Genomic DNA, 13,351 nt, shown 5'->3' on the forward strand with positions numbered 1-13,351 from the left:
AATGATCAAGTGATCTCTCTCCTGCCATCCATCTCCATCCTCAGACAGAGGCTGGAGATGGATGGCAGGAGAGAGATCACTTGATCATTCCCTGTTAGGTTCACTCCCTCTGGGGCACCTGGCATGGGCCACTGTCGGTAGACAGGATACTGGGCTGGATGGACCTTTGGTCTGACCCAGTATGGCTGTTCTTATAGATGGATAGATAGATAGAGGGGGTGTGTGGAGATAGATAGATAGATGTGGATGGTATCGCACCGAAGTGGGTGGGGGAGCTGGACCTGCCCACCTCTGACTGCTGGTTTCCAGTCCAAGGTGCAGTTCACCTTCCATTCATTTCCCACATTTCTTCCAGGAAGCGAATCCCCCTGGTGTGGAATGACTGGGGAGGGGCCGTGTTTGAGAACGACTCGGGATTAGCGGCAGTGAGTGTTTGTACAGCAGTGAGCCTAGTGGGGCCCTGGTGGCTAAGACTCCAGGGTGCTACCGCACATGATGAGACTAAGGAGGGTGCCGAGTCAGAGGTGAGGGAATGCAGCCCCGGTATGAGCTCTGCCTGGGTGAGATGGAACTGGGATGGATCAACCACTAGATGGCAGGCAAGGCTTGTCTCTCACATGGCTTCAATTTGGTTCTGAAGGCTGGAATTTCCAAACGGGTCAAAGGCACCCAACTCCCATTGAATCGCGTGCCTAAATCCCTCAGGCTCCTTTGAAAGGGCTCTGAATAAAGCCAAGTGGTCAGCTGATGAATAGCGTCATAGGATCTGAACTGCAGCACGTGTTAGCTGGGGCAGCGCCCATTGCATTCCCTGGGTGCAGGCTGATTTACACCAGAGGAGACTCCCCGTACCCCACTTTCCAGGCCTCGTTGTAAATGTCCCAGGCTCTGTGGCTGACTGTGCTCCCTTGCAAAGGATGGTCCAGGGGTCAGCGTGCCAGTCTGGGTCTTGGGGAATCTGGATTCAATTGCCTCCTCCTCCACTGACTCCTTGTGTGACCTTGGGTACGCCATTTGGAGTCAGATGTTTACAGGTGTTTAGGTGCCTCCAGAGGCAGATAGGTACCAAGTGGGAATTTGAAAAGCACAGAGGTGCCCAACTCCCATTGGACCTAGGCACTTCTGAAAATCCCTTTAGGTGCCTAAATACCTTTACAAACCTGGTGCTCTATGCCTCAGTTTCCATCTGTCAAACAAGCGTAGTACTTCCCTGCCCTGCCTCACTGGAGCATTGTAAGGCTTGATCCATTGCCGATTTTGGGGTACTCAGATAATGGGGAGCCAGATAAATTGTAGTGCTTTAACCAGTCTGGTATAATTGCAAAGTGGTACAACTGCCCCAGTGCAGATGCAGTTACACCAGCACAGAGGGGCTTATCCTGGCATAGCTATTGCTGAATGGGAGGAGAACCAATGGTACCAGGACAAGGCCCCCTTGTCCCAGCAGAGCCTCCTCCGCATTCAGAATGTTTCTGGGATAACTAGACTGTGAAGAACTCACCCACCCAACAACAAAGTTCAATCTACAAAATGTGTGTGTAGAGCAGGGGTAACAGAGATGGGCTGGGAGCCTATTCCACAGCACCATCCTCCTCCTCAACCCCCCCACCCCCCTGCACTTTAGGTAGCACCTAGTTCCCACAGCTTCCAAACCCCTTCCAAGCATTAATACATTTAGACTCACCGCCCCCAGGGAGGCAGAGAGGGGCTAGATCCCCCTTTCACTGCTGGGGAGATGAGACAGGGCCAGAGCTTAAAGGTATGGAGGCACTGGGTGAGATTTTCAAATGCCCCTAGTGCCTAACTCCCACTGACCGCAAAACGAGTTGGACACCTAGGCCCTTTTGACAACCCCACTAGGTACCTTAGGTGCCTAAATCTCTTTAAGAATCTAGCCCATAGAGACTAAAGGCCAGATTGTCAAAGGTGTTTAGGCACCTGAAGAGGCTGATTGGCACCTAGTGGACTTTTCAGAAACGTTATGCACTTAACTCCTATTGATTTCAAAGGGAGTAAAGAACCTAATTTGCACAGGTGCTTTTGAAAATCCCTTGAGGTTCTTTCCTGCTCCCTTGGGCACGCAAATCCCTTTGCAAATCTCACGCCGAGTAACTTGCCCAAGGTCACAAAGAGTCAGTGGCAGAGGAAGGACCCGAGTCTCCTGAATCCTAGTGTTCCCCTCTCTCTCTAACAGAGCTCCCCGTTACAGAGTGCAGGGTTCCAGGCGCGGGCTCTGGGGCCCGCTCTGCTTGCTGTTTTGAACTGGAAAGGGGAGGAGAAAGGATGATGCAAAGATGCAAACCTCAAGGCCTAGAGAGCAGCAGCAGTTTTAAGACAGGGCTCACCCTCTGCCACGACTCAGCTCCACGAAGCAGGGAAAGGGCAACATGGTCTTGCTTTGGCTGGCAGTCCTGGTGGGGTATGCAAAGCTTGGTGAGGGGCGTCTTTCACCACGTGGGAATCTGGGCTACCAAGCGTCCCCACTGGAGTCAGAGGGGAAACTGCCCAGTGTCCTGAGCCAGTGACGGAACGGCAGACACGGAAGGGCAGAGAGACAGGGACGCGGATGGCGAGACAGGAACAAAAAGAGGAATAAAAGTCTGCATGGTTTGCAAGAGAGAGAGAGAGAGAGAGAAATTGTACAGGGTTAGATAGAAGGATGGATAAGACCCTGGACAAGGCAGAGCGAATAGACTGACAGACGGACAGACAGCTAGATGAGATACTGAAGGAGGAAGAATGAATAGATAGTAAATAGATAGGCAGGCTAGATTCTGTAGAAGGACAGATGGATAGATAGGTGAGGGTGTGTATGGGATGGATAGATATTAACTGGGTCTAGAGGGATAGATAGGGAGGGGAGGGTGTCCCTGGGGATGGCTAGCCAGAGACACGGGAAAGCAGTGTAACAATGAATCCTTGTCTTTCTAGCCATGGTCAGAAGGAGCCAGTGTTCCAGTCCCCTTCTGCCCTGACAGTCCCAGCGGGCGCAGTGTAACTCTTCCACCAGCGATCGCTTTCCGTATCTCTTCTGGTACTGGGAGCTCCCACACCAGCCCCCGCAGATGCTAGTTCATCCGGACAAATCCCAGCTCAGAAAGGAACTCAGGCGACTCTCTGCCGAGTTACACATGGGGAATGACATGGCCCCCCAGGGATCTGGGAGGGACAGCGCCGGATATCTCGGTGTGCGGAGACCCACCCAGATGGAAGGCAGCCTGGGTCTCTGCACAAAACGGGGTGGGCGGGCTCTGGATCTGTGCCTGCACTGAGTAGTCAGAGAGAATAAAGAGACAGGGGGAGAGAGCGAGACACAGACAGATGATAGAGCCAGCCAGTGAGAGAGATGATAGAGACAGACAGATATTAGAGATGGGCAGCTACCATGTATTAGAAATACAACTTTTATCCTAGTGTAGACAGCCCCTCAGGGTACATGTGTGTGTGGAATCTTTGTGTGTGTGTGTGTGTGTACCCTCTGAGTTGTGTGAGCATGTACCGTCTGTGTTGTGTGGGTCTGTCTGTGTTGTGTGGGTGTGTGTACCATCTGCGTTGTGTGTCCGTGTCTGTGTTGTGTTGGCATGTACCATCTGTGTTGTGTGGGCGTGTGTACCGTCTGCGTTGTGTGTCCGAGTCTGTGTTGTGTGTGCATGTCTGTGTTGTGTGGGCGTGTCTGTGTTGTGTGAGCGTGTACCATCTGTGTTGTGTGGGTGTGTATACTGTCTGCATTGTGTGGGCATGTGGTTTGCATGGGTGTGAAACAGGAAGGTTGATCGTTATGTCAAAGGGGCTGGCTGGCAGGTGTCAGAGGGAGACAGTGACACACAGTCCCATTGATAGAGATGTGAAGATGGAGGCAAGGAAAGTGAGTAAGGGGGGCGGGTGTGGAGACAGAGAGGTTTGATCCTAAACGTTGTGGGAGAAGGCAACTGAAGTTTTCGTCCCACTATGAGGACACTCTCAATTCTGCTTTCCATCCTTGGTGAGTGGGATTTTCCAGCTATTTCCCTGTGTTTCCAGCCTGTATTTGAAGGTTGAGTTTCCCAGGCGGTGACTGGTTCTTCCTCTCTCACTTCTTGGCTTTCTTCCCGCAGTGGCTCCGAGATGGGCCCTGGCCCAGGTTTTCCAGCTGCCCCAGATCACACGAGTGGAAGGAGAAAGGATCTTGATCCCATGCAGCCAAAACGCCACCTCCCATGACATGATGTCTTGGTACAAACAGCCCCAGCAGGGCCGGGGGGCGCCGAGCTTTCTAGGGACTGGGCATGACGGCTCCTCCACCGCTGGAGAATTCACCATGGCTGTGCACAAGGCCTCCCGCTCCACCAACCTCACCCGAGATGGAGCCAGCCTGAGCGACGCCGGCATCTACTACTGCGCAGTGAGAGACACAGCGAGGGGAATCCAGGTGCCAGCTGCACAGAAACCTGCAGCCTGGCTTCCTGCCAGCCCTGTTCACAGCATAGCTGCCTTCCCTGGACACGCGGTGCTGATCCACGTCAGCTGGGGATCTGCCCCACTGACACAGGGAGGCTATGACCAATTTACACCCATTGGGGATCTGCCCCACTGACACAGGGAGGCTATGACCAATTTACACCCCTTGGGGATCTGCTCCTTTGACTCCAATGGGGCTACACCAGTTACACCAGCTAAGGATCTCACCCACGTATGTTCACATAAATACATACATGTACTTTCATGCACACCCCTGAACACAGGTAACTGCTAAATGAGTTAACTGCTGGATGGATGCTGTGACATTGCACTCCATATGCTTTATAAAAATATGTTTGTAAGTGTGGATATGGTGTAACTGCACTATGCTTTATGAAAAAGGTCTCTTGTAAGGTATCATTACAAAGTTTATAATCTACTGAGTGTGATCATCCTATTTGTATGAATGTATCATTCTTGTATCTGAAACTAGGAATATGAAATATAACTCTGACGTCCTATTGTAATTATGCAAAGTGTGGGCCATTAATTGTGGTTTGGAATCTTGATGGCTCCCATTAACTAGGACAATTGGTTGTAAATGGCTCTGCTTATTCCTAAGCCTTCCTGTACACGTGGGTGCCAGCAAGTGGGTAATGAAGTCTTACAGTGACATGTGACCATGTCACTTGGTACTGGAATCCATCTTAAACCTGGTGCTTTTCCATTTAGAAGGAGGGGTGGGGACCCAGAGAGACAAAGGATTCCCGTCTTGGGCCAAAGCTATATAAGGGGGTGGAACAGAACAAAGGAGGTTCCGGTCATGAGAAATCCCCTAGTTACCACCTGAGCTGGAACTAACAAGGACTGTACCAGGGGAAAGGATTGGGCCCAGACTAAGAAGGAGTCTAGTCTGTGAAAGAAGCTTATTGGAACATCTCTGAGGGTGAGATTTACCTGTCTTCAGTTTCTTAATATATTAGGCTTAGACTTGCATGTTTTGTTTTATTTTGTTTGGTAACTTACTTTGTTCTGTCTGTTATTACTCAAAACCACTTAAATTCTACTTTTTATACTTAATGAAATCACTTTTTTTATTAATTACCCCAGAGTAAGTGATTAATACCTGGGGGAACAAACAGCTGTGCATCTCTCTCTATCAGTGTTATAGAGGGCGGACAATTTATGAGTTTACCCTGTATAAGATTTATACAGAGTAAAACAGATTTATTTGGGGTTTGGATCCCATTGGGAACTGGGTGTCTGGGTGCTGGAGATAGGTGACCTGCTGAGCAGTTTTTGGTTAAAGTCTGCAGCTTTGGGGCGTGTGGTTCAGACCCTGGGTCTGTGTTGCAGCAGGCTAGCGTGTCTGGCTCAACAAGGCAGGGTTCTGGAGTCCCAAGCTGGCAGGGAAAACAGGCTCAGAGGTAGTCTCAGCACTTCAGGTGACAGTCCCAAGGGGGTCTCTGTGACCGAACCTGTCACAGATGCCCAGGACCCTTTGGTGTTGGAAGACTTTTATAAGGTCTTTTAAGCTGGAATTCTCAGAGGAGCTGAAGGGAGAGAGGTACCCAACTCAATAGGATAGGAGTACCAACTCCCTTAAATTCCTCTGAAACTCCCAGCCCTACCCTGTTCTTCGCCTTTGGCACTGTGTTACCAACCAAACTCTCTAGAGGACATGTAGTGCCTTGATTAAAAATAGTGCTTCACTTACACACTTCCTTTAGCAGTCGAAGGTGTAAAAATCCCCCTGCTTCAGGGTCTAGAGCAATCTCCAGTTGATGGGGGTAGGGGGACACTTCCACTCTTGGCAGTTCGTCCCATGGCTGCCTCCTGCAGGGTTTCTCACACCTTCCTCTAATGCAGGTGGCCCATTATCCCAAGCTACTAACTGGAAAATAGCTGATGCAAAGGGCTGGTTAATTGCTCCCTCTGCTCAGACTGGGAGAGGGGAGCTGCCCAAGGGCTCAGCTCCCAAAGGCCAGCCCCCAGAACAGCATAAATGCTCCTGTAGCTTGAGATCACGAACACTTCTGGTGTCACCGTGGTGGCTGTCACCACGCAGGTCTTGCCTGTAACCTCTGTCATTAAGAGAGACCATCTCCAAGTCCCAACAGCAAGAACTGTGCTCAGATCTCAGACCGTTTGGGTTTAGAGGATCTGATTCCATATATACAGGTGGAGCAAACTGGGGAGAAAGAGCCAAAGACTTCCACTGCCCGGTGACTGTGTGACTCTCGATAGAGGCACAGAGCGTAAGCTACTGGAGTGTCCTTCTTGTCCATTTCCTCCCCTTCGCTCTGTCTCTGTGACTCTTTCTTTCTTTCTCCATTGCTCGCTCCATTTCTCTCTCTGTCTGTCTGTCAGCTGCGGTAGACTGGAGCTCTGACCTGGTACAGAAGACACTCAAGTTTAGATGCCTGACTGGTTGGTTCTTGCTCGGATTTCGTGTGCATAAGGAATTTCCCCCCAGGTTAGATTTGCAGAAACCTTTGGGATTTTTTTACCTTCTTCTGCAGGCGGAGGGGTGGGAGGGGTTGGTCACCTGCTGGGATAATCTGAGTCTCTCAGGGTACATCTACACTACAGCGGGGAGTCGATTTAAGATACGCAAATTCAGCTACGTGAATAGTGTAGCTGAATTCGACGTATTGCAGCCGACTTACCCCGTTGTGAGGACGGCGGCAAAATCGACTTCTGCCGCTTTTTGTCGGCGGCGCTTACTACCACCTCCGCTGGTGGAGTTAGAGCGCCGATTCGGGGATCGATTGTCGCGTCCCAACGGGACGCGATAAATCGATCCCCGAGAGGTCCATTTCTACCCGCCGATTCAGGCGGGTAGTATAGACCAGACCTTACTCTGTCAATTCCCTGCCTCAGGCACTGCGGGCTCCTTGGTCTCTCCTGTTCACTGCCTGAGGTCACAGAAGTTTAGTCTTTTGAGAACTGAAGTGCTTTGGTTTAAGTGAAATCATTGGGCTCAGTGTGGGGTATATATCTTGGAAGTCAGCAGCCTGTGATGTACAGGAGGTCAGACTAGATAATCTAATGGACCCTTTGAGCCTTAAATTCTCTGAAACTTTCCCTCTCTCTCCCATTCAATATGCAGTTTCTCTCTCTATATATACACATACAGAGGAGAAATTTGCATTATCATGCTGAAGCATTTTGGAGGTTTCCTTTCTGCCTTGTACACTCATTGTGAAGGCACCTAGGAGTCAGGTAAGATCATGTTACAATTCATGGTAATTTGCTTTGCTTTTATTAATTTTTCTTTGTCTCTCTGATGCCACGATGATGGATGAGGTATAAGAACTGAATAGAATACAGGATAGTTGAATAGAATCAAGTAGAATTGTACAAAAGCAACCAAATATAAGAGTCCTGATTCTCCACTCACTTTCACCAAATTTAGGCTGGTTAGAAAGATTTACCTTTTGAAATTAAGGCTTGTGGGGTGCAAAAGGATAAATAAACAATGATTTATTGAGATTGCTAATCTGGTTCCATAATCTCTGTGTCTCCAGGAATGACGCCATCACACATGAAAATGGAGAATCGCACCGTGGTGTCGGAATTTATCCTCCTAGGGATTCCCAACACCAACGGTCTTGAGACCATCCTCTTCATCACCTTCTTAGCCTTCTACCTCTGCACCCTGGTGGGCAACCTGCTCATCTTCTCAGCCATCCTCGCTGACGCCCGCCTGCACACCCCCATGTACTTCTTCCTCTGCAATCTCTCCATTCTAGACCTCGGATTCTCTTCCATCAGCACCCCTAAATTTCTGACCAATCTCTGGGCGAAGAGTAGAAACATCTCGCTGGGCGGGTGCATGTCCCAGGTCTTCTTCTACCACTTTCTGGGCAGCACCGAGTGCCTGCTCTACACCGTCATGGCCTATGACCGGTACGTGGCCATCTGCCACCCGCTGCGCTACCTGCTCATCATGAACCAGAGGGTGTGCGCCCTCCTGGCCGCCGGCACCTGGATCGCCAGCTCCTTCCACGCCACCATCCTCACCAGCCTGACCTTCACGCTGCCCTACTGCAGGTCCAATGTGGTGGACTATTTCTTCTGTGACATCTTCCCGGTGATCAAGCTGGCCTGTGCGGACACGTATGTCATCGAGACTGTGAGCTTCACCAATATTGGGGTGGTGCCCATGACTTGCTTCCTCCTTATCCTTGCCTCCTACTTCAGGATCATTGCCTCCGTGGTGAGAATGCGCAGCGCTGAGCGAGGTTGGAAAGCCATCTCCACTTGCGCATCGCACCTGACAGTGGTGTGCTTCTTCTTTGGGCCCTGTGCCCTCCTCTACACCCAGCCCTCCCTAAGCAATGTGCTGGCTACCCCCATGCAGATCTTCTGTGATGTGGTCACCCCGATGCTGAACCCGGTGGTCTATACGCTGAGGAATAAGGAAGTCAAGGCAGCATTCAGGAAAATGAAAGGTGGCTAAAGGCAGCCCAGCAAAAATCGCTAGCTGAAATGAAATGTTTTCCCCCTTAGCCTTGTGGGAATGAAATTATTGGAAGAAATGGGGAGATTTTAAAAGGCACAAAGGGTTTGTAGGCACCCAACTCCCATGGAAAGAGTGACAGTTGGAAACCCAATTCACGTTTTGGCTTTTAGAAATCTCATGTTCTCTGCTGGTGGAACCCCTTTGAAATCACCGTACTTACATCGCTGCTATGGCTAATCCTTCAGTTATTCCCACAGCTCATCTCTGAATCCTCTCCAATTTATCAGCACTCTTCTTGAATTGTGAACACCAGCACTGGACACAGTGTACCACCCGTGGTCACACCAGTGCCAAACTGTGAGATCACACTCAGCTGATTCTCCACCATGACCCCCAAAACATTTTCAGAGTCACGGCTCCCCAGGAGAGAGTCCCCAGCGCAGCCTCAGATCTTTGTTTCTAGATGTACGTGTGTACATTCAGCTGCATTGAAATGCACATTGTTAGCTTGCGCCTCCTTACCCAGCGATCCTGATCCCGACTGGGGAGGAGGTCAGAGGAGCTATTCCAGGGTTGGGGTTCGGAGGGACGTCAGTGGAGTTTTCCCAGGGTGAGGGAGGAGGACACTGGTGTTAGCCTAGGGTTAGCATTAGGGAAAAGGCCAAAGGAATTCTGCTCGGTTTGAGGCAGGGCAGCTGGGTGACGTTAGGGTTCAGGTGACACATGAAGTCAATGAAGTTACCCAGGGTTTGGGTGAGGCAGGAAGTAAATACATTTATGGCAAGGTTTCTGCGGGCTAGGTAGGAAGTGAGGCGAATGATGTCATCTCTTTGGGGCTCAGTTCCCCACCTGAGACACTGTGGTAAAAATGATTCCTTTCTCCCCCCGTTTCTGTTGTAAGCTCTTCAGGGCAGTTGCTGTTTCTCTCTGTGTATCAGTGCAGCACCTCTTGCACCTGGGCCTCCAGGCCTCCCATAAAACAATAACGTACTGTTCAGAATTATCACTGACTCCTCAGACGTGAGTTTTAACCTTGTGCCCTTAAATGAAAACATAATAAATTAAAAAAGCGAAAGGAACCTGGGTAGATAACATCTCCCTGCAGAACAGCGCATGTGAGCCCAACGTCCGGCCCTAGAAACAGCCGTGACGCCGAGGGAAGAGCGCCCCCTACTGAGCTGCCTGCACCACTCCCTGCACCGCAGCGCCCCCTTCGCACTGCTGGGTTCATCCCGAATTTTCTCAGTTGTTTCTTTGCACTGGTCCAGGGAACCAATTTCCAAGGAGCCACAAATCCAGACTCTGGTGAGACTGAGAGAAGAAAACCTGGAATGGAAGATCACGGTACAAGTTGTGAACATTAATTTGAAAAACCACAATAGATTCTGGATCTATAGATCACGTCGGGGTCACCAGTGTTGTCAGATGCTACCGGTGTGGTGCTTTTGCTTTCTCTTGTTGATATCACTCGGCTGCGTGCGTGTGTTCCCTCTGTGTGCTGCCCCAGCTCTGAGCAGATAGCTGACACAGCAGACCCGACGAGAACCTCCAATGACCACAGAGTCTAGTAAGGTACAAAGGCACCTCGGCCAGGTTTATTGCGATCTCGGACACAATTGCAGTTCCCCGTAGATTACTTAGTCTACTGGGCATACTACTAATAGATGCCTCTTGGCAAGGACCCGGCTCAGTGGCGGGACTTTCCACTGCCCCCATGGCCGGACAAAGACACCACTCAGGGATGCATTCTTATACACAGATACAAACAAGTTACACATCACTCCTGACGTATTGAGGTTCAACCCCTCTACGTAGCAAGGTACAACCCCTCTATGCAGTAAGGTGCCGCCTCGCACCTTGTACCTGTTGGTTCGATCAAAACATCTCTATCCATCATTTTACCCTTTTGCCCCTGTCATTGAGATGGGTCGGCCTGTTCCATGTTATCTGTGGAATGTTCCGGTATGGTATGTCTTGGTACCATGTTTATACTGTAACTATGCTAAATGAATATGTATTTCTGCAACATCAGCCCTTTCCTTGCTAACTTCTGTGAGCAGGGCCTGCCTCTTGCTCACAGTTTAACTTTGCTTCATATTAGCAAAGTCTTGACCATTACTTTAGTTTGGTTCAGGCCTCATACTGGGCCTTCATTAGGCCTTTACTTACTACATTGCCTTCACTTACTACATTAGACAATGGGAAACCTCCACTGACCTCCAAGCTGTGGTATTGGGCGTCTGTAAAGGGAGAAGCCGGGAGAGCTGGCGGCTGTAGTATTTTGAAACTGAGAACTGTATCAATTCAAAACAGCTACATTTAAAGAGCCATTGGGAATTATTTGCCAGCCATTACCTTGCAATTAAGGAAAGCACTGGGACACAGGACATCTGGGTTCAAGTTCAGACCCTATAGAAAACTCCATATTTAACCTTGAGTACCTCACTAAATCACTTTGTGACTCGGTTTCCCCACCTGTTATACACGGATAACAGGGGGAGGGATAGCTCAGTGGTTTGAGCATTAGTCTGCTAAACCCAGGGTTGTGAGTTCAATCCTTGAGGGGGCCACTTGGGGATCTGGGGCAAAATCAGTACTTGGTCCTGCTAGTGAAGGCAGGGGGCTGGACTCAATGACCTTTCAAGGTCCCTTCCAGTTCTAGGAGATAGGATATCTCCATAATTAAATCCTTCGTCACTCTCAGCTATTAAATATGTATCACATTCAGGCTGGGACTGTGTCTCTGTATCTGTATCTGTGCTGGGTGTTGCACAAAGGGGCCCATGTCTCAGTCCCAGATTGTAGGTCCTAGCATAATACCCATGATAACAATAGGGATAATACAAATTAAAATAGTCAAATGCAGTTCCGGCTCTGGTGTCCGTGGCAATGACACACGGAACTCAGCTGATGGAAACCAAGAATAACTTCTGAGCCTGGTACCAGCGCAGTGAGAAGGCCCAGCCTGGGGACTCATTAGAAATGTCAACGTTTTAATTAATCCCAATGGCCATTGCACCCTGTGGGATGCTTTGACTGGGCTGGGGATAACATAGCTACAGAGATTAATTATACCGTCTGCTTCTGCCCCCTCGTCCTGGCTCCCAAGTAAGATGCCCCCCAGAGAAGAGCGGGAAATGATAGCGATTAGCGGAATTGCAAGGGGCCTCATTACAACTGCGGTGCTGGGACACCACAAATGGATCGATGAGATCACTGCTGGAGCCCCCCCAATCTAGCCCTGTCTCTCTCACATCCCTCTCTGTGTGGTGTCGATGGATTTGTCTACACTATAGAGCTTCCCAGCAATGTCGCTAACCACCGCCAACCCCTTAGATCAGGGGTCGGCAACCTTTGGCACGCGGCTCCCCAGGGTAAACACGCTGGCGGGCCGGGCCGGTTTGTTTACCTGCTGTATCCGCAGGTTCGGCCGATTGCGGCTCTCACTGGCCGCGGTTCACCGCTCCAGGCCAATGGGGGCTGCAGAAAGTGGTGCAGGCCGAGAGATGTGCTGGCCGCCACTTCCTGCAGCCCCCATTGGGCTGGAGTGGTGAACCGCGGCCAGTGGGAGCTGCGATCCGCTGAACCTGCGGATGCGGCAGGTAAACAAACCGGCCTGACCCGCCAGTGTGCTTACCCTGGGGAGCCGCGTGCCAAAGGTTGCCGATCCCTGGTGTAGATGCACAGTAGAGGTGCAAGATGAGACTTATGTATCAGAGGGGTAGCCATGTTAGTCTGAATCTGTAAAAAGCAACAGAGGGTCCTGTGGCACCTTTAAGACTAACAAAAGTATTGGAGCATAAGCTTTCGTGGGTGAATGCCCACTTCATCAGACGCAAGTAATGGAAAATTCCATTACTTGCGTCTGATGAAGCGGGCATTCACCCACGGAAGATGAGACTTGTGTCTATTCCTCTTACCTGACTAGTGAAGGAACAACTTTCGATCACTTAAATCAGCTGCAATCCACTGAAGACCCTTTCTCCTGACCCCTGATTGTGCAAAGGGGGGGGTAAGAGAACACGCGTGAGGCCCAGAAAGAAGCCGAGCGACGTTCATCCCGATGTAGAGAGGAGGGTGTGATGGCTAATGCTCGGACTGGAACCCAGGAAATCTGAACTAGATGCCCAGCACTTCCACACACTCCCTTTGTGACCTTACACAACTCGATCAGATTGAGAATTTCAAAAAGCCAGTAGGAATTAACTGTCCAATGCCCACTGCACTTGAATGAGTTTTGAGAGCCTGGCTCCTTTGACAATCAAACCCTGAAATTCTCTGTGCCTCAGTTCCCCCTTGTAAAATGGGGCTGGTAATTCTTTATTTAGGTGGTGAACTCTGAATGGCCAAGCCTGTCTGACTCTGTCTGAGCGGCAGGGCTGCCCAGAGGATTCAGGGGGCCTGGGGCAAAGCAATTTCGGGGGCCCCTTCCATAAAAAAAAGTTG

The 13,351-nt window shown here is 50.2% G+C and overlaps 1 protein-coding gene and 1 gene segment (V, D, J or C); both read left to right on the forward strand.

The window, feature by feature from the left end:
- Positions 1–3,860: 3,860 nt before the first annotated feature.
- LOC117870538 lies at positions 3,861–4,573 on the forward strand. The segment is given in 2 exon segments: positions 3,861–3,982; positions 4,095–4,573. Coding segments are annotated over 2 exon segments (513 nt in total).
- Positions 4,574–7,984: 3,411 nt separating this feature from the next.
- On the forward strand, positions 7,985–8,902 carry LOC117870545 (olfactory receptor 958-like). The gene has a single exon (XM_034757733.1). It carries the CDS (start codon positions 7,985–7,987, stop codon positions 8,900–8,902), a length of 918 nt encoding a protein of 305 aa, XP_034613624.1.
- Positions 8,903–13,351: the final 4,449 nt, after the last annotated feature.

Source organism: Trachemys scripta, unplaced genomic scaffold (assembly GCF_013100865.1).
Source record: "Trachemys scripta elegans isolate TJP31775 unplaced genomic scaffold, CAS_Tse_1.0 scaffold_31, whole genome shotgun sequence".
Lineage (NCBI taxonomy): Eukaryota > Metazoa > Chordata > Testudines > Emydidae > Trachemys > Trachemys scripta.